We start from the raw sequence: 22,336 nt of genomic DNA, 5'->3' as shown, positions 1-22,336 counted from the left end.
TGAAATTATTGTGGCCTGAACACATTTCTTAGAATTCCTCGGCACAAGGCTGATAATAGTTTTTGTGTTTTTTTTCTCAGCTCTTATCTTCTTGGTGTTTGGTCGGTGTGAGTTACCTCTGTTAGATAACAAATAATAGAAGTAATGTCTGTCTTGTTATTGTACTTACAATTTACTTATGTCTGTTTCCTTTAGCAGGGGCTGTTATGATATCACAGTCACATTTATTACATCTTGAACAATAATAAAGCAGTAGCAAGCTATCAATGAACAACTATTTATTGAGTATTTACTATGTAAAACATATGATTTTAAGCAGCATTGTGAGGGTACGAGAATTACAAGACAAAGTTGCTTTAGGAACTGTTTATATATTTAAGAAGATAAAATACATTCACAGAAAGACACTAAATCCTCAAGGCATGAAATAAAGTTCAAATTAATAGTATAGATAATACTCGTGTAAGTATAGATAATACCCAGTATATACTTATTATATCCATTAAGTATAGATAATATTTTTTTAAAAAAATTATTTTATATGACATGCTGTAATTATACATGCTTGTGGGGCAGAATTTGGTGTTTTGATACATGTGTAATGTTGTATAATGATGGGGTTGGGGTAGTTAATGCAAACTTCAACTCATGCATTTATTGTTTCTTTGTGGTGAAAACATTCAAAAGCCTCTCCTCCAGCTATTATGTAATATTCAAAACTTAACTGTTAACCATAGTCATCCTCCTGTGCAATAGCACACCTGTTTGTCTTTCTGTGCCTGCTGACTTCACTTAACCCAATGACGTCCAAGTCCATCCATGTTGCCCTGAAAATGACAGGATTTCATTCTTTTTTATGGCTGAATAGTATTCCACTGTGTATATATACCACATTTAAAAAATCCATTCATCCATTTTTGCACACTTAGGTTGATTCTACATCTTGGCGATTGTAAATTGTGCTGCAAGATAATACTTTTTATTTTATTTATTTATTTATATTGGTTATACATATTCATGAGGCACAGAGTCATACTTCTTGATTCCACCTCTTCTCTCACCCTCACATCCATTCCATCACCAGGAACCTTCATTCTGTTCTGCTTCCAGAATACATCTCAATTCTTTCGTCATCTTTCCATCTCCACCCTCTCTTCTGCAGTTCCTCCAAGACCTCATCGTCTCGTTGGACCACTGCTGTCGACCCCGACTGACCTTTATCCTTTGATTCTTGTTGTTCTTCCATTGATTCTCTATGCAACAGTCAGAGTGGTTATTTGAGAACCTAAACCAAATCATTTCATTCCCTTACTTATCACCTAGCAAGAACATTCAGTGGCTCTTAAAATAAAATCCAAGATTTACAAGGCTCTGTGTGCTGTGGCTGTGCTTTTCTCTCCTCCTTCATCCCAGGCCATGCTCTGGCTCACCAACTATGCTCTATCCTCACCCATCTCCTTTCCCTTTCTGGAACACACCACGAGCTTTCTCACCTCAGGGTCTTTGCACTGGCGATTTCGTTCTATTGAAATGTTCTTCTGCTGGTCCCAGCGATGGCTGGTTCATTCTTGTCCTTTAGGTCCTAACTCAGATGTTACCTCTTCAGAGAGATCAAACTATCTGTGACCACTCTGTTTAAAAAGGCTTTCCCTTCCTGTCACATTATTTTATTTCCTGCGTGACATTTACCACATCACAATTATCTTGTTGATTTATTTTTTTTGTCTGTTGACTCTCCCTAGGTTCCATGAGGGCAGTGATCTTGTCCATTTTGTTTGTTGCTGTGTTAGGCACTCAATAAATATACGGATCAATGAACAAATGAATATGGATCACAAAAGTTTAGAGGAAGAAGCAATCTCTCTGCTAGTCATGGAGCAGATTAGGCATTTGCTAGGTATGAGGGAGAAAGAGTGAACCTGGAGAAGAGCGTGAGCAGAGGCAGAGGGAACTACGCTGAGGTGGGACGGGCAGACACTAGGATTGCAGAGATGGAGCAGCTCTTGAGAGGCCATGGGAAGGAATGTGACTGACATGGACTCAACTCCTGACCATCCCATAACTACCTATGTAGCTTTATTTAACCATTTGAACCATCTTCATCTGTAAAATGGGGAAAATGATCCCTACTGTGGAGGGTTATTGTGAGCATAATGCTTTATACTTAGGGTCCTATTGGAATGCATGTGTAATAAACAACTATCTGTGACCACTCTGTTTAAAAAGGCTTTCCCTTCCTGTCACATTATTTTATTTCCTGCGTGACATTTACCACATCACAATTATCTTGTTGATTTATTTTTTTTGTCTGTTGACTCTCCCTAGGTTCCATGAGGGCAGTGATCTTGTCCATTTTGTTTGTTGCTGTGTTAGGCACTCAATAAATATACGGATCAATGAACAAATGAATATGGATCACAAAAGTTTAGAGGAAGAAGCAATCTCTCTGCTAGTCATGGAGCAGATTAGGCATTTGCTAGGTATGAGGGAGAAAGAGTGAACCTGGAGAAGAGCGTGAGCAGAGGCAGAGGGAACTACGCTGAGGTGGGACGGGCAGACACTAGGATTGCAGAGATGGAGCAGCTCTTGAGAGGCCATGGGAAGGAATGTGACTGACATGGACTCAACTCCTGACCATCCCATAACTACCTATGTAGCTTTATTTAACCATTTGAACCATATTCATCTGTAAAATGGGGAAAATGATCCCTACTGTGGAGGGTTATTGTGAGCATAATGCTTTATACTTAGGGTCCTATTGGAACGCATGTGTAATAAATGTTAGCCATTTATATCAGTATTTAATTCAGATTCCCAGCTAAGGGTGTGCATCAAAATCAAATTTGGAGCATTGTAGAAATGGGGATGCCAAAAACCCAACTCAGTACTACTGAATTAGAAGAGCTATCTCTGGGTGGGGGTGGGGGTGGGACTCCAGCATGTGTGGTTTTCAGAAGCTCCCCAGTGGATTCAGATTTATAGCTGTTGTTTAGAACCATGTGTTTAATCCAAGCCATGCTGGAATTTTCTCTAAACATCTCTTGCTGAGAGACTGTCCAACTCGAATAGCTTTGTAATGAGAACTCACAGAGCCACAGGTCCAGCTGCCCACCACTTTGGCATCTACCTGAACCTCTGAACTTTAGTCCCTCAAGACCAGGCCATTGATCTCTTATCAATTGGGTAATATTTGGTATTAATTTTTTAAAAATCTTGCAGTCACAATAAAGTCATTATGCCTTCTATTATTCTTGGTCATGTCCAAGATGGAAGCCAATCTAGTTATCTTCTGTACTCTCACCCCTTTAGTATCTGGGCTTCTCCCCTAATCCAACTACCCTTTGCTGGGTTCCCACCCAAACCTCTCCACTGAGTTCTTTAGAATGTCAGCTTCAAGGTATACAAACCTACATAAACCTATACCTTCAATGTCTTTACTGATATTCCCTCTACTTCCTGCTGTAACTGACCCCGGCTTAAAATAGATGTTTTAGATGTCAACAATGACTGAAATATTAACTAGCTGTTTGGTTAGTTGCTCATGTACCCACAAATATATTCATGTGTTGGAATGTTTGGGGCCAATAAATACGCATATAGGTTTGACGCTGGGAAAACATGATGAGAGCCCAGGGGTCTTGTATCTGGTAAACAAGTATGAAAAAGGAATCAAGCCCTGTAAGCAAACATGGGACAAGAGAGGTAGACAGTTGGAATTTATGAAATGACCATCTTGTTCTTGTCCCATAACTGCTTATTCCTTCGTCTGTACTGACCAGAACCTTTTTCTTTTCTTTTTTTTAATCTCAGAGCCAAAGGACTGGTCAGGTGGGTTGGGCTGTTGCATTAAGTGTCTTATGATAACTCCGATGACAACAGATGAGACCCTGCTTTGGGAAGCCTCCTCAGGGAAATAACTCTTGGGTCCTGCAACAGACCAGACATCCTCAATGGGATGGAGAAGAGTGTCATTCCATTAAATCCACTAAGTCTGTATCAGAGGCTCATTTAACAGAAGCCACCCATTTCGAAAGCCAGGAGTGGTTGATGGGGAGATGGGATCAGATTATCCATACTATTTTTTCTATTTTGAATGCTTTATCTCAATAAGTAGTCTTCTATTGTAAAAGCCTGATGTCATGAGTGCTTACTATTTTTGGCTTTCTACAGATTGGGGAAAAAATGAAAAAATCAGTATGAATGCCGAAATTTTTTTCGTTTCTGTTTTTAGGTGTAACTGGGACTATTGGTTACATTTGGAATTATTATGGCCACCTTCTTTCATATTTTATATTTATTATACTTTTTTGAATAACATTGTATCTATGAGCTCCCCACTATGACATAACATGAGAAATTGACCATGCTTTACTTCTTCCCTTCACCTTACTGCTCAGGTTTTATTGACATAATTTGGAATTTTATTTTCAAGTTACTAATTTTTTTACATTGTTCAGCTTTTAGTTCTGGAATCCTTTACTAATAGTTATATGATGCTCTACGGTCACAGTTAAATGATGAGGGAGACTTACTGTACATCTTGCTGATTTTATTGCTCATTAGTATTTCTTCTAAAACCTTCTGCCATCCACCCCTTTTCTCAGGATATTTATTTTTGCTTCTTTTTTGTTGAACCAGAGTTATTTTTGAATTTTTTTTTCCCAGAAAAGATACACATATGGATTTTTAAAAATTCTAAAATATTGGAAAATGACTTTTTTGTTCTCTTATGCGAAGTATAGTTTGGCTGGGCCTAGAATGGTCATGTCATAATCTTCCTCCTTCAGCTACTTCTCTGTAAATATTCCATTGTCTTTTTAAAATATATATTTATTTTTATTAAAAAAATTTCTTTTGGCAGCTGGCTGGTACAGGGATCTGAACTCATGACCTTGGTGTAATCAGTACCACACTCTACCAAGTGAGCTAACCAGCTAGCCCATTGTCTTTTAATAGTCACAGTTGTACAGAAGAAATTTCATATTAATTTTATAATTCCAGGTTTGTTTCCCTTCAAGCAACTGACTTTTTTTTTTTTTTTAAAGTTCATGTAAATTGAATGTTTAGAAGATAAACACTTTTGAACCAACCTAAATGTCCATTGACTAATGACTGGATGAGGAAAATGTGGTATATACACTCAATGGAATACTATTCTGCCATAAAAAAGAATGAAATGCTGCCATTTGTAGCAACATGGATGAACTTAGAGAAAATTATGTTAAGTGAAATAAGCCAGGCACAGAAAGAGAAATACTGCATGTCCTCGCTCATAAGTGTGAGCTAAACAATAAACAAATATATAAAAAAAGAAAGAACAAGAGAAAGAAACAACAATCACAACAATACATTGAGCTTTCCAAAGGAAAGAACAGAACTGAGGTTACCAAAGGTGGGAAAGGTGGAGGGGGAGGGGAGTTAGTGAGAAATTGGTAAGGGGCCACAAAAAAATGATTACATGTGTAATGATAAATATACTAATTATCCTGATTTGAGCATTACATATTGAACATAGGGATTGATATTCAATATGGTTCCCTGTAGATATGTACAATCAATTATTTTTCAATTAAAGAAAAAAAAAAGATAAACACTTTCTTCCTTAATTTGCTTTAAAAGGTTCAGAGACTTTGTGCATATTTCATTTAATATTCAGTTGGCAACAATTGTTACAATTGCATTATCACACCTACTCAGGGGTTAATGATCTGAGAATACATAGTAAAAGGTACCAGAAAATGTTAACATTTAAAAGAACCCTACGATGTATTATTTCATAGACCAAAGAATTTTTTTATAAGTAAATCATCTCATAATTTGGCTATTCTGTATGTGTGCATGTTTGGAAATTTCCTTAAATTCAGACATAGTTGTTTTCTGTACTTCTGAACAACCTTATTTTATATATCTATATTTGGAATATTTGATGGGGTTCATGTTTTCTCTTTTCCCATCTGAGTGGCTCCTATCATTATTAAATGTTTATTTCTCAAATACTAATTATAGGGTGAGATGTCGGGGCTCCTAACTAGTGTTGTGTTTCTTCCTTCCCATTGCAGAGATTGACTGTGGCAGCCCTCCACAAGTGCGACATGCTGTCTTGGTAGGGAATCACAGCTCTAGCCTGGGCGGCATGGCTCACTATGTCTGTCAAGAGGGCTTTGAGAGCCCTGGAGGAAAGATTACTTCTGTTTGCACAGAGAAAGGCACCTGGAAAGAAAGCACTTTAACATGCACAGGTACAGATTTCATTTTGCTGGGGCTCCTGTTACCTGGGAACAAAATAGCCAGTGGGAGCATGGGCATAAAACCATTTAATTGCTGCCTCACTCTGTGCTCTGTGTCTGGCTCTGCCATTTACCTGGGTGGGCACCTGGCTTTAGATTTGTCAGATAAATCCTGAAGATTTAGAGGGTGGATGGGGAAAATAAGTTGGATACAAAATTCTATGCATCCATCTTTTGAAACTCACCTTAAATCACAGTGATTCCTTTCTCCTCTGCTTGACGGGCTGAGAAATTTTCTCCATGATCCATTTTCTCAGAGGGGCATGCTCCTAATTTAGCATATGTTGACAGCTTTTCAGAGAAAAGGTGATGTAATGAAAATAAGTTTTCCAATGTTTATTTTTATAATTGTGGTAAAACACACAAAATAACATTTACCATCTTAACTATTTTTAAGTGTACAATTCAGTGGTGTTAAGTATAGTCACACTGTTCTGTAACCAATCTGCCGAACTTTTTCATCTTGCAAAACTGAAACTCTTTATCCATTAAACAACTCCCCATTCCACCCCTCCCCACACCCACTGGCAACCACCATGCTATTTTATCTCTTATGAATTTGACTATTCTAGGTATCACATATAAGTAGAATCATATGGTATTTGTCTTTTTGAGGCTGGCTTATTTCACTAAGCATAATGTCTTCATGTACATTATGTCGTGGCATGTGTCAGAGTTTCCTTCCTTTTTTTTTTTTTTTAAATTTAAAAAAGATGACTGGTAAGGGGATCTCAACCCTTGGCTTGGTGTTGTCAGCACCACGCTCAGCCAGTGAGCGAACCGGCCATCCCTATATAGGATCCGAACCCGTGGCCTTGGTGTTATCAGCACCTCACTCTACTGAGTGAGCCACGGGCCGGCCTGAGTTTCCTTCCTTTTTAAGGCTAAATAATATTCCATTGTATGGATATATGACAGGTTTATCCATTTGTCTGTCAATGGGCACTTGGTTTGCTTCTACCTTTGGCTATTGTGAATGATGCTGCAATGAATATAGGTGTGCAAATATCTCTTTGAGACCCTGCTTTTTCTGTTGGATATTCTTTAATTACAGAAGTGGAATTGCTGGTGAAAAGGAGTTTTGAGACTTCAGTTCCAATTCTAGCAGTATGTCACAGGCAAGGCATTATGAGCCTCAGTTTCCTCATCTATAAAATGCGGGGAAGAAAACCTCTGCCTTTTCTTTTTTTAAAAAAAATTTTAATTTATTTTATTTATTGAATCAAAATCGATTATACATATTTTGGGGGTTGAACATTGAGATATGTTGATCAAATTAATATTACTAGCATATATATTGTTACAAATCATAATTATTCTTTATGCCCCTTGTCCAATCTCTCCCCTTCCCCCCTCTCTCTCCCCCTCCCCCCTCTAATTACCCTAGATTTCTTCTCTCCTTCCGGAAGAATAATGGTTACTGTGTTGATTTGTTGCCTAGATGATCTGTCCAATGCTGAGAGGTGTGATCAGGTCCCCCAATATTATCATAGAGCAGATACTTCTTCTATCACTCTGAAATGGGCTTTGTGGTGAGAGACATCCTCTTCTTTTCTTTATCTCTGTTGGTGACTCTCCTTGTGTGAATTCACTCCAGTGGCTGAAGGACAATCTGCATGGTGATTGTGGTGTTTAGCCACTTTTGCAGCAGCCATGGTTATTGTGATGGCTGTGGTGGGCCACCCATATGAAGGTGATGTTTTTGGCATGCTCCTTGGCACTGGCACTGTGCCTGGTTGTGGAGTGTGTCTGGTCCCCTTCTCCATGCCTCTGGTCCCTGGACGGGCTCTGAGGTGTTGGCGCCATGTGCCTGGTTGTGGGAGGGGGGGTCCGCTCCCTGGCTTCATGCCTCAGGTTACCAGGCAGGCCTGGAGACCCTGGCACAGTGTGCCTAGTTGTGTGTGGGGGGGTCTGGTCCCCTTTTCTGTGCCCCGGGAGCCCAGGCGGGCCCTGAGATACTGGCACAGGGTGCCTGGTTGTGGGAGGGGGATCTGGTCCCCTTCTCCATGCCCCAGGTGTCTGGGCGGGCCCTGAGGCACTGGCGTGGTGTGCCTCGTTGTGGGAGAGTGGTCCGGTCCCCTTCTCCATGCCCCAGGTCCCTGGGAGGGCTCTGAGGTGCTGGCGCAGCATGCCTGGTTGTGGGAGGGGAGTCTGGTCCCGTTCTCCGTGCCCCAGGTCCCTGAGTGGGCCCCAAGGTGCTGGTGGTGTGCCTGGTCTGGAACTAGTTTTTTGTCCTTTGCTTACTTCTAACACGGGGGAACTTCTTGTGGGAACCAGTACTTGAGCTGTGTGGTTAAGTTAAATTGCTGCTTTGCTGCTGTTTCCCTAGGGAAAGCTTTTTGTGCAGCTCAGGGTTTAATGGTTGACCTTACAGGTACTTCCAGCTCTCCAGAGACCAGGTGGATCTGTTTTCTGTAGAATCTCTGATCTGGGTCTGACGTTTTTCATCAAAGTGCACCCTTTGCAATTCTGCATTCCTAACCAGTCTCCTCTGAGTGGTCCTGTGCTGATTGGGGGGTGGGTTGACTGTCCTTGCTGTGCCCCAGTGTTCTTCCGGTGGGCCCGTCTCCCCTACCGCCCATGCTGCAAACACCTCCCATATGCCGGTCCCTTGCGATGACTCACCAGCCTCTGAATGGCTCCCTTTTTTCAGTTGTTCTGGCTCCTCACTCCTGCGTGGGTCCACGGGAACCCTATTAGTGGTCTTGCTGTCCTGGGGCTGCCAAGGCCCTCTTCTCCCCTGCCCATTTGATTCCCTCCCCAAGTAACTCCATCCACAGGGCACAGCTGCGGCTTCTGCCAGCTCCTGCTCCACGTGCTCATCAGCTTGAGCCTTAAAGCAGCCGCAGCCGGAAACACTCAGAGCAGCTTTTTCTTTCTCTTATCGTAGTTTCTCCTGCCTTCATGAACTCTGTAGGTCTCTCCTCCTCTTCCCATGAGGGGCCGCAGCTTGGCTGATGTTACATTTTTATAGTTGTAAATTGGTTGGTTTGTGGGAGAGTGACGCTGGGAACTGTCTATTCCACCATCTTGACCGGAAGTCAACCTCTGCCTTTTCTACTTCAATGAGTGTTAAGAGGGAATCAAATGAGATAATGTATGGGGAGCATTTTGAAAAGTCTAAAGCACCATGCACACGTTAGTCCTTTTCCTGAAACTGCTAGCCTGGCGTGCAGATCTTCTCATGAATCAGCACTGTGCACTTCCCCGTGCTTAATTTCATGCCTCTGCCTCCTGGAGACAAGGTGGGGAAAGGCAGTGATCCTTACCATTTGTGATGGTTGGATAGAGGGTGTGACAAAATGGTTAACATAATCTCAAGTGGCTCTGGGAATATATTTCTGGATGTTGACTTGCTTGGCTGTGAAGACAGATCTCTGAACAGTGAAATCTCAAGGTAGCTTTGGTCTGAGTCTCTGGTTTGACTTGCAGCAGAATTGTGGTAGAATGAATGTCTTGGGAATGCTTCCATGGGAAAGTCTAGTCAGAGTAAGCAAAACATGTGGACTTCCACTCATTATTTGTCCATAGAGCAATGGTTTATAACCATTTTGGGGACAGAAATTTGGTGAAATCTATCCATTCATTCAATAGATATCTATTTAGCATATGCTATGTGTAAGGTACAAACACCACCCTCTTGGAATCAATAGGGGAAACAGAATGTTCCCCAAAGAAATGTACTTATACATGTAATGTTTTACACATATACATGTAATGTTTTACACATATACATGTAATGTTTTACAAACAAATTCAAGGTGGTCATGGACTTCTGAAGTCCTTGAGTAAAGCCTTTCCCCAAAGAAATGTACTTATACATGTAATGTTTTACACATATACATGTAATGTTTTACAAACAAATTCAAGGTGGTCATGGACTTCTGAAATCCTTGAGTAAAGCATAATGTTTTACACATATACATGTAATGTTTTACAAACAAATTCAAGGTGGTCATGGACTTCTGAAGTCCTTGAGTAAAGCCTCCTTGGAGTAGATGGAAAATTCAGCTCAGCTGCTGAGGCCCTGTCTGTGCCATGCCATTCCTGCATTCAATTATCTCCACCACAAATGCAAGAAGATGTAGGCCAGAGACTGCAATCGTAGAAACAAAGAAGTGTAGATCCGGATGAGAACACAGAGATCTAGTTCAGCCTTCTCTTAGAGCGGTCTCATTGACTTGCCCAACTTGCACAGAGAAGCAAGGACTCCAGGGTCCCAGTTTTAATAACTGAGGAAGTAGAGAAGAGCTGATGCCATACTGGACTAGACTGATGGTCATTCCAACCTATCATTGCATCTCTAATAGCACCTCCAAGAGTTATTTGGAGGAGGGGAGGTAGCTGCCTCTTTGAGTGCTGAATTCAACATTTGGAGAAGTTTTCTGACGCTGACCATGGAGTCACTTGGTAAGAGAGCTGGGCATAGCTTCTGGACCCTCAGCCATTTGCTTCATTGCTCAAGTTACTCTGCCTCCACCATTCAGAATTTGATGGGGGTACAAGGATTAGTCAGTACATGAAAAACCGGTGGATCTGCATGGGGCATAGTAAGCTATTAATTAGCTGATGCTTGTAGAGCACTTTGAAGAACAAACATGTTATGTAATTGCTAATTACAATTACTGTCCTCAGCTTGTCACCTTCCACAAAGTCTGTGGTTCCAGCTGCAGCTGTTTCCGTGGGGTTCTGCAAGCTTTGATTTAAGGAAAGAAAAGGCGTTCTCCCTGAGAGCTGTGATCTTTCTGTGAGGAGGCCTCTATGCGCTCAATCAGGATTGGCAGCTAAATTTAATTTCCTCAGATAAAGGGGGGTGATTTACATGCTGATTAATTCATGGTGCAGTGCAGATGATCTCTGGGTGGGTAGGTAAGAGAGGCTTCTGGAAATGTGGTGAGAGATGCTGATTATTGGGCTCTTGTGAAGCTGCCCCCATTTTTCTTTTCCCCATTTCTCACCCACTTCTTCATCTCCCCCCCACCCCCATCCCAACTCCCTCTATTTGGTATTTACCCATCTCCTGGGTGTTCAGTTTTTGGCTCCCCACCCCCATCTTCTTTTTTCTGCCTATTCTCTGAATGCCTTTTACCTCTGTTCTCTGTTTTCCTATTGTTTACCCCTCTTTCTATAATTGAAAGTTTAGTTCCAAACTGAGTAGACTCATTTACCTTCACTTTACCTAGATTGTTTTAAATTACCTTAAAGATATTTTTAGAGCCCCTATGCCTTTGGATCAGAAGCACAGATCTGTATGTGTTTTTAATGGAGTGTGGTGGTGGGACTTTTTCTTTTTTCCTTAAGGCCAGTTTGGACTGGAAACTCCAGACAGCTGGGAATTAGGCAACCACTTTAGTGTCTGGAAAAACCCCAGGTGGAAGCTTGATGTCAGTGAACCGGTGTACCTCAAGATCAAAGAGTCTGATTCATTCTTGATAAGACTGCTTCTGGCTTCCATTCTGCACAGGCCATTTGGCTTTTTATGTTCAGAATCTGAGTTAATAATTATAAGGTGGACGCTGTCTCACTCCATGCTCTGAGAAAGGTGACGTCTCTATTGAACACAGACTGTTTCTCTGCTGGGATCCTTTCTGGACCCCCTTACCCACCCCAGGCACTGCTCAAATGCCTCCAGGGTGCCTATTGGCCTCTGCTCCTGTTTGATTGTTGACCCTCCTCTCCAGCCCAGTGAGGGCCCACTTGCAGCAGTACACATTTCATATGGAAAAGAAAGGTCAGCTGGAAGAAATGGACCCATTTATATAAATAGCCCCAAGGCCAGATGTGTCGGAATAGGTGTATAATGTTTGGACCGTCAAGCATGGTAGCCACTGCTGACTAACCAACAACTTCACGCCCAGGGCTCTGCTAGGACCTTCATGCTTGATTTCCTTTCATCCTCAGAAAAATCCTGGGAAATATGTATCGTTATTTTCATTTCATAGATGAGCAATCTGAGACTCGTAAAGGTTAAGCACAGGGTCATTTAATAACTAGCAAATGGTGGAGTTAGGATTTGAACTCAGATCTGTAAGCCCCAAAAGCCCATGCCGTCTCTTCTACGTCAGTGTCTCCTAAACTTGAATTATTTGTATACCACCCTGACAATTGTTTGCCATGATGAAAGTATTATTTATATATTCTAAATTTAAATTTATAATTTAAATATATTGATCAAGAACACTTTGTAATATACCTGATATCATGAGTTTGATGAACTAGGTGCATTTACACAAAAACTGATAATACACAAAATCAATACGTAGCGAACTTATAGGAATTTATTCATATGCCACCAAAAATCTCCTAAAGTAATGAATTTTGGGAAAGTACTACTCTAATCCATGCTACTTCTACCTATTGTATGTGACTCTGAATTAGACTTCAAAAAAAAAAGAAAGGAAACATATTAGAACTTTTATAGCTAAACATGCATTTATTCCAGGTAGTTGCCTTGGGAAGTCATACTCTGACTTCAGTGTTGCCATGTGAGTGGAAAACACACTCAGTTCAGTTTCTCCCACTGTATTCTCACAACATGCTTCTGACACCAGATATGTGGGGATTTTTCCCCACCAGCAAGTAAGCGATCAATTATGCAGCAGACACCAGCTGGGTGCCCTCCAATTCAATTAGGACAATATCTTCCACAAGATAGTATCAGATCCCACAGGTTAAGGTCTCAGTCCCCAGCTATAAATTGGGATTCCTATGATCCCCTCCTTCAGTTAATTTGCTAGAGAGGCTCATATAACTCAGGGAAACACAAAGGATATTACAAAGGATACATATAAAGAGATGCAGATCCCACAGGTTAAGGTCTCAGTCCCCAGCTATAAATTGGGATTCCTATGATCCCCTCCTTAGGTTCAGTTAATTTGCTAGAGAGGCTCATATAACTCAGGGAAACACAAAGGATATTACAAAGGATACATATAAAGAGATGCATAGGGTGAGATATGGGGGAAGGGACGCAGAGTTTATATGCCCTTCCCAGGAGTGCCACCCTTCAGGAACCTCCACCCTCCAGGAACCTCCACGTGCTCAGCTATCTGGAAGCTCCCTGAACCCTGTGCTCTTGGGTTTTTATGGAAGATTTATTATGTAGGCATGTTGGAAGCATGGACAATCATGTAGAAATGTGACTGGATAAAAAGGTTATGATCTAGCACTAAGAGACTGGTTGGGGAAACTCAGTAAGGCCTGTTTATTCAGGTTCTTCTTGGCCTCTCTATGCAGCATTCCTTCCTCCCAGGTGTAGAGCAGGACCCCTCCTGAAATGGGGATCTTATCACTTACAATCAGACAAGGTAAGTCAGGGGATTTCTTTATGGCCAGCTCCAAGACAGAAAGACAGGGGAAGACTAGAGTCCTGCCTGGGGGGCCAGGAGTCATGAATGAAAACATGTATATATATCTCATAATATCACTCTGCCATTATCAAAATGTGTTTGTTTTGAAATCCCTTTTTGGGATTGGCCTTTGGAAGTAGTTTATGAGTTGTATTAGAAGATCAGTCATATTGCTTTTGATATCAGATACTGTTTTGACTAGAAATGGCATTGAGCTTGACCATCTGTTTGGGTCACCTGAATTTATTCTGTATAACCTTTCGCTGTTTCCAAACATAAAGAAAAAGGATATAAAATTCAAACCAAGATAGGACACTAGACTGGTCCCTGTCTTTGCCGTGGGACTTCTGATAGAGTTGTCTATGCTCACTGTCCGGGTTCCCTCTCCTCCTATTCCCTTGTCAGACTACTGAAGGGACATCAGGCATCCAGCACCACCATTTCACTGTCTGCCGCCTCCATTTGTTAGCAGAGCAGTCAAAGGCAATCTATTCAGATTCTCAAGCTCAAAGGCTGTAGTCAGCCTCGACCCCTCGATGTTCCTTATCTCTCACCTCCTTTTGATTCTCCTTCAAAATTGTCTCCTGTTTTGTAATACAGTGCCCCAATTTCATCTCCTAACCTCTTTGCTGAATAACTGCTTCAGTGCAAAGGCTCTTACTGTGGAGTCTGACACATGTAATTTTGAATCCTGACCTAACTGCTTACTAGCTGCGTGACCTTTGGCAGGTTGCTTAACATCTCTAAGCCTCAGGTCTATCAAATGGATGCAATAATATCTCACTCCTGGAGTTATTTTGAAGATTAAACAAAATGATACATTTAAAGTACTAGGCACATTATCTGGTCCATAGTAATAACTCAATACATGATCACTCTTCTTACTGTCTTCATTATTGCTTCTTATGACTGCTGTGGAGATGAGATCTAGTCTATAAAGAGCTATTCATGTCTGGCATAGAGTAATCACTAAGGAAATGGTTTTGTATTCTTTCCTTGTGACCTTCAGTTCTTCTGGACTCTAGTGTTATCTTTCTTTAAAAAATCCCCCCAAACCGTTCCTATCGTTTTTATGCTTTTGGCTCTCCATTGCTCATGAGACTCAGGCTGAACCTAATCTGGTGAGGAGGGCCTTTCTCAGCCTGGCCCTGTCTTCCCTGTGCATTTCCCATCTTTCCTCACCCTCTGTCACGTGGCACGTCTGTTTCACCACTCCGGACGTGCCACACCCTTTTACCGTCCCAGGCGTTAGACCTGCTGTCTCTCTGCTTACATGTCTTCCCCTCTCTCCAGCCACTCATCCATTAAGGTCATGCCCTCCATGAAGCTGGCTTTCTCAGGTCCTCCAGGGGATGTCGATGTCTTCTTTCTCTACGTCCTGCGATGCTTTTGTGTGGCTTATTAAGTTGTAATTTACCTGCTTGAATGTTTGCTCCCTCCATTAGACAGCATGCTCCTTCAGGGAAGGATTGATGCTGGGATCATGTTACAGCCCAGGGCCTGGCATGAGGATGCTTGGCATTTGGTAGCTATTCAGTTAGTGGTGAACAGTGAATGGAAGAGCCCTGGAGACAGTTAAAACAGGAGTTCCAGAAACATTTTCGGTTATCGGTACTATTGAAATTAGGGCATATCTTCCCAAGCCATCTCTTTTAAAAGGGTAGCATGAATGTAGATGTTTAATATCTGATATGTTCACGAAGAAGTCTTTCCAACTGATTTGCAGATACCTGGAGGGAAAAGCAACCAAACTTTGTTAAACTTCTCCTTGGGATGAAATATCCGGCATCCCTATAATCAGATCTGGGTCCCATCTGTGCAGAGAGCGTGGCACAGGCTGGAGGCAGATGGCATCTTTGAGATGTCAGTTACAGCTGTCATAGTGAGTGAGCCAAAGGAAGGATGAGAAAAGAAACTTCTTTCTAATGCCTGCTTGGGTGACAAAGGGACCCAGAGAGAGAACGAAATTGGCTTTATTTGCAACTCAGAGAGAAGGTGAGGGGTGGGATGTTTCCTTTTCCTCCTAGACTAGGTGGTAAGTTAGCATCAGATGGATGTGTGAGTGAACAGAGATGTCTAGAGCTCTGGGGCTTTGAAGGGAGTGGAGAAGGAAGGGGCTGGGAATATTTGGGGCTTGTCCAGGCTGATAAATGACTGGTGCCAACATCATCTTTATGCTATCCAAGGGCGTAAACTGATCAGGTCATTGCATCTCTTAGGGTAACCCACGTCCACAACTGGAGTATTTATTTGATTTCAAGTATCTTTTGACGTAGAGCCATAGACAGCCATAGGAGATCCTCTAATATCTCTGCAGTTTGCCTGTTTTCCTCTCGCTGCCTCCATTTATTCTTACTTACTAATAGATGACTGGGTTTACCTAACACCAAGTCATGTGGGACATAGAATGCAGGTAATACTGCAGATGGGATGACTTAGTAAAGATGTAAAATCTTCTATGGGTGGAAAGATCAGTAGACCAGGGTCAATTCAAAGTTGACATTAGCGTTGAGTACAGGAGATATAAGTTGACCCTACAGGTACCTAAGGTGCAGGCTTGTTTTCCCATTTAGAGGCTGAGAAGAGACTTACTAGGAGGGAGGAACAGGAAACGAGTTGAGGAGAGTCATTTTCTGAGATGGAGAATTCTCTTTCTCAGTCTTCTTGATGGGAGTCTTACCTTAGGTTTCCCAGAAAACAGAGCCTGAGGCAGAGGGCTTATATTTATTACGCACTAGGGGCTAAAATTCCAGGAAGCAGAAGTGGGACCAAGGGCAGTAAAGCAGGGAAAGGAGAGCCAATATAAGGAACCGTCTTATGTACTGGTCTCTACTGAGTATGAGGGTTGATCCATCTGTTTGACAGTGTCCTAAGAGGCTGTAGAAACTAAGTCACTGTAGAAACTAAGTCGTAGAACTTCTCTTCAGGAGGAAGAGGGGGCAACTTGTCCACTAGCTCCTGTCCCTGTGAGATTTTAACTCCCCTGCACTTCCAGGTTGCATGTGCTTGGGTATGGTCGCCACAGCGGGGAAGCCCCAGAATAGGAGGCAAGATATGGGCATGTTGTCAAAGCCCATGCAGGGCTGGAACAAGGAGCAGGGGAAGCCCCGAGAGAGAAAGACTGAAGAATCCATAGAGGTGTCTGATTCTATGGGAAAGCTTGAACTGGGGCTGTGGAATATTCCTTTTTGTTGAAATGAGGATTCCCTTCTCCAGGGATGACAGTATGGTGGCTTCTATCTGCAGGGCATTTTTTTTTTTTTTTTGATGCTTTTATAAATGAAATTGTTTTCTTTTTTCTTTTTTGAAATTGTTTTCTTAATTGCATTTTTGAATTGTTCATTGCTAATGTACAGAAACACAATTGATTTTTGTACATTCACTTTGTATCCTGCAGCCTTACTGAACTCCTTTCTTAGCTTCAATAGTTGTTTTTTTTGTGTGGATTCCTTAGGGTTTTCTATCTACACGATCATGCCATTTGCAAATAGAGATAGTTTTACTTATCTGCAGGGATTGTAAAGAAATAAAAATCTAGATTCTCTCTCTCCACCCCATCTGAACAACTTTCTAGGTGGTTGACATAATCCATTGGAAACTATGTTACCTTAGGGAACCAAGGCCCTAATATGGTTTCCCACATTGCCAAATTTATAACATGGAATACATGGAGACTATTTAAAAGAAGCAGAGCAACCCTAAGAAATCAGTGGCTTCCTGATTAAATAGTTTCAGTTAAAGGAGTCCCAGAAGTATCCAGGGATCTTTTTTTTTTTTTTTTTTCCTTTTTGTCTTTTTTCGTGACCGGCAACGGATCACAACCCTCAGTGTCGCGCCCGTACCAGACCGGGGCCGACAACGGGATCGCAACCCTCGGTGTTGCGCCCGCACCTCGCTCAGCCAGTGAGCGGCCGGTCTGTATGTGGGATCCGAACCCTCGGCGGGAGCGCCGCCGCCCTCTCAAGCGGCGCACTGTAGCAGTGCGCCACCGGGCCGGCCCGTATCCAGGGATCTTATGGAGAATTCATTTAGTTTATCCCAAGCTGCTCCTGAGGGGTGGTCCTGTGCAGTGATACATGTCATTTTTCTTCTTGGGAATGCAGGGACTAGAATAAGAGTGTTCCACAACCTGGTGGGAATGAGGAAGGCGGAAGCAGATCTTACTTCTGTAGTTGGAGGGAAGATTCAGGACTTAGCTCTAGGCCTGGGTCCATCCTACCTGCGTGGAATGCCAGTGGAATCCAGTAGTCTGTCACACTAATCACAGGCCGGAATTCTTACTCACCCCAAGTCAGGTAATGGTCCAGGCTCATTCATGATGAAGGAATGTTGGGCGATTGGCCTGGGATAGATTGAATTGTCTGATTCGGTGTCTGAATCAGAGCATGAATGGTGATCAGCAGAGACACCAGCTGGGCAGATAAACTAATCTCCATCAGGATTTTTCCAAAGCCAATTGATGCATTTTGTGAGTTGACTCTCTTTTTCTATTTTAGAAATAATGACAGAAATTAATGATGTATCAGTGTTTAATAACACCTGTGTAAGGTGGCAAATAAACTCAGGAAGAATAAATTCCAAGATCGTATATGTGGTAAGTAAAGGGATCTACTTTTTCCTGCTAGGGCCGAAAGGATAACCCATGGGAATATGAATCAGAGGGTCTTGCTTCCATAAAAACTTCTCAGTCTAATTGCTTTCCTATCCCACTGTCATTTAAAAAGAGTGAATGGAATTTTTTTAAGATGTGGGATTATTTTGTTATTTTACATTTTGTGTTTCGCACATTTGTCAGTTGATGGGATGTGTATGTGGGGGATGCATTATATTTGGCATCATCATTATTGCTTGTTTCCAAGCACTTGTGTTTCATTCCCCCAGAACAGACCTGGAAGCATCTGCTGACTTGGTGACAGAATGCAGCGAGTGGTCCTCATGTTGTGACTGCCTCCATTTATTGCTGGTCATTTGTGTGCAGGACAGCACTCCCTAGAGACCCTCCTCATTTATGTCACTTCTTAGGGTTTATTGATTACTGGGCTGATTAGACTTATCATCAGATACCTGATAACAGAGGCTTACCGTATTTATCCTCCTGGGTTGAGCAGTGCAGTGTAAAATGGAATAGGAGGAGAAAAGGATCCAGCACCACAAAGTCCTAGTTGTTTTGACTGGAGTCATAGTGGGTTCTCTTGTCTTTTCCTCTCACAAAGATACACATAAAAGGACAACGGTTGGATCCTATGGCATCAGTTCATGAGGAGACAGTCAACTTGACCACAGACAGCAGGACTCCAGCAGTGTGCCTAGACCTGTACCGAGGCACCAACTACACCGTGAGCATTTCCACTGCCCCTCCCAGGCACTCCGTGTCAGCCGTCATTGGTTTCCAGACAGCTGGTAGGTGGAGGCGAAGTTTCATTTCCTCCTAGAAAATACTAAGCACAGGGAGTGGGGAAATGTGCTGCAGATTCAGCTGGGCAGGAAAGTTCATATTTGCTTTCTAAGCTTTGTACTCAGAGGGATGTAGTAGCTCCAGGGTCAGAATCAGAGCAGACGTAGCAGGAGAGATTCTGGTTCTATGGGTGCCAGGCTGAATGGGCACTGATGTGTTGTTTCTCAGCTGGGTCCTCTGGTAGAGGTGGAAGGTAAGAAAAGGCATTTAAAAGAGGAGAGCATTAGGTGGTGATGCATTCCATTCTCAATTATCCAAGGCAATAATAGAGGGTAGCCACGTGGCTTCTCTTTGGTAGGAAATGCAAAAGTCATTTCTTGCCCTTGCCTGTGAGAGAGGAAGAGCCAGGGTGCCAGACGAGTTGAGAGTGGGTGAGCGGGTAGGTGGAGGCAGCCCTAGGGTGCAGGAGGGTAGGTGTTGGTTGAAAAGAGGAGTGAGCAGGAAGGAGCTTTCAGAAGTGATTGTCACATGCATTTTTTTTAACATTGTGACTATGACAGTGAGTTTAAAAAAAAATTATGGTTTTGGGGTGTCAGGACTAATTAAATACCTTCTAGACAAACTTTGAGAAACCATTGGTGTCATTTATTATTTTGGGGGAGCTGAGGTATTTCTTAATTAGCTGATGGATGTCCCACTTAAGAAAATGTACCTGAACCCTCAGGTATTGCAGCTAGTAGGTACTGGGAAGTGACATAGATTCGGCAGAAATAATTGAAAAGTCTGCCAATCTTAACAGTGTAAAATGACCACAAAATTACACAAATTAGGTCTTTTGGTCCTTGTATATAAATAAAACAAAATTATTTTTTTCTAAGTAAATAATATGTAGGCAAAGATATTATAAAATTAATATGTTAACTAATTAGAGAAATTTTCCAAACAATAATGAACTACTGTGGATTCATAGGGATATGTTTTCTTCAAAAGATCATCACAGGACTTCAAACTCATCTACCACTGTTCAGTCAGAATGACAGTTTGCTGTTTAGTGTCACCTCTTTTTACTAATATCCAATGACCTCTTCAAGTTACTTTCCACTGGGAAAAACATGGTCTTCAGAGCCAGATAGACCTGGTTTTGCATCTTATCTCTGTGTTGAAGGATTGGGACCATGGCTGAGTTATTTAATATCTCTGGACTGCTTTATGCTGTCTGGAATTTTAAGTGGAATTGGATTAAATTTGTGAGTTAATCTAGTGAGGATTGGGATTTATACTGAGTCATTCCAACTGGGAACAAGGTATGTTTCCACATTTATTCAGTATCTGCCCAAGTCGTCCTGTTTATTTATGCATTGTTGTAAGATGTGTCATGCTCTGCCTCCAGATCCTGCACTTTCTGTCGGCTGAGTTCATTATGAGCGAGCTAGTTTCCTTAAAATGGAATGAAAAGTTTTCCATATATAATTTTTTTGCCCTGGAAAAGTTTATATCACTTTGGAATTATTCTCTCTCTTTTTTTTTTCCCCTGACTGGTAAGGGCATCGCAACCCTCAGCACGGTGTCATCTGCACCACGCTCAGCCAGTGAGTGCACCGACCATCCCTATATAGGATCCGAACCTGCAGCCTCGGTGCTACCAGCGCCGCACTCTCCCGAGTGAGCCACGGGGCCGGCCCATTCTCTTCTTTTATAGTTGGACAGTTTTGCTCATAAGGTCATTTAAGTTTTACCCCTTTAGGGAAATGATTCTTTGACAACTTTGTCATTTTTTCCCATGGTCTTTGGTCTGTTTATGTTTCTTAAATTTTCTTGAGTTGATTTTTATAATTTATATTATCCCACCAAAAAGTCCATTTGGTTGAGATTTAAAATGCATTGGCAGAATGTCATATGGAATATTTGTTTACAACTCCTTTGGGGCTATAGGTTATATGACCCAGGTTGTTCTGATTCCTATTTTTTTCTCTCTCTTTTAAAAATTGATTAGCTTGCATTGCCTGTTTTATTACCATTTTCTTCTCCCAAAGAATGATCTCTTGGGTTTTATAACTGTTTTTCTGTTTTTTTAACTCATTAATTTCTCCTCTTATTTTTATTATTTCCTTTTCCATGCATCTTTTAACTTGGTTATTTTGTTTTATTTTCTAAATTCTTGAGTTGAATGTATAATTCAGCTTATTTCCATTCTTTATTGTTTGATAATAAAAGTCTTCAACGCTTCTTTCTCCCCTTTGGATTTGAGCTTTGGCAGAATTCCTTAGGCATTGATACATGTTTTCTTTATCCTCACTTTCAAGGCGTGGCATAATTGCTATTCTGATTTTTCCTTTGAATGAACGATTATTTATGAGGGTGTTAATATATGTTCTCTTTAGCCTTACCTTAAAAGCATTATATAATTGCTATTTTGATTTTATCTTTGATTAAATAATTAATTATAAATGTTTCATACAAGTGCTAGTTTTTTTTCTTTTTAGCATTTATTTTTATTTTATTTTTTAACGATGACTGGTAAGGGGATCTTAACCCTTGACTTGGTGTTGTCAGCACCACACTCTCCCAAGTGAGCCATAGGCTGGCCCTTTCTTTTTAGCATTAAAGTTTGTTGTTAATTTCTAGTTTTATTACATTTTGGTATGCTTTGGGAGATTTATTGACATTTTCTTGTGCTTTACTGTTAGCACAAGTTTTGTAATTTCAGTAGGTACTGGATAATAAGGTAGAGTGTTTGCCTATAGGTGAAGTAAAATCTAGACTTAAGTCAACCATCTTAGCCAGTTTTCTGTTGTTTATAAGAGAATACCCAAAACTGGATAATTTATAAAGAAAATAAATTTATTTCTTACAGTTTTGGAGGCTGGGAAGTCCAAGGTTGAGGGACCACATCTGGTAAGGACCTTCTTCCTTGTGGAGACCTCTCTGCAGAATCCCAAGGCAGCATAGGGCATCACATGGCAGGAGGGCAAGGGCATGCTAACATGCTAGCTCAGGTTTCTCTTCCTCCTCTTATAAAGCCAACAGTTCCACTCCCATGATAACCTGTTAATCCATTAACCCATTCATCTGTAAATCCATAAATGGATTATTACTATTTCCTTTTCTATTTTATTTATTTCTTTCTCTTCTATTTTATTTTTCAATCACCTCCCCAAGGCCCCACCTCTTAACAATGGGGATTAAGCTTCAACATGAGTTTTGGAGGGGACATTCAAACCATAGCATCAACTTTATTAATAAGGTTATTCAGGACTTCTGTTTTTTTTTTTTTTTTTTTTTTTTTTTTTTTGGTTTGCCCTTTT

The 22,336-nt window shown here is 41.4% G+C and overlaps 1 protein-coding gene across 2 annotated transcripts in view; it reads left to right on the top strand.

The window, feature by feature from the left end:
- Positions 1-22,336, top strand: part of SUSD1 (sushi domain containing 1) — a 107,679-nt gene that overhangs the window by 21,977 nt on the left and 63,366 nt on the right. For both annotated transcript variants that reach the window (XM_008585469.1, XM_008585468.1), the window contains 3 exons: positions 6,060-6,239; positions 18,133-18,230; positions 18,850-19,036. In XM_008585469.1, coding sequence (XP_008583691.1) covers positions 6,060-6,239; positions 18,133-18,230; positions 18,850-19,036 — 465 coding nt within the window. The remainder of the gene's footprint in view (positions 1-6,059; positions 6,240-18,132; positions 18,231-18,849; positions 19,037-22,336) is intronic.

This window comes from Galeopterus variegatus, unplaced genomic scaffold (assembly GCF_000696425.1).
Source record: "Galeopterus variegatus unplaced genomic scaffold, G_variegatus-3.0.2 Scaffold3586, whole genome shotgun sequence".
NCBI classification, from domain to species: domain Eukaryota; kingdom Metazoa; phylum Chordata; class Mammalia; order Dermoptera; family Cynocephalidae; genus Galeopterus; species Galeopterus variegatus.
Note: the sequence above shows the minus strand (reverse complement) of the source record. Positions and strands in the feature narration are given on the sequence as shown.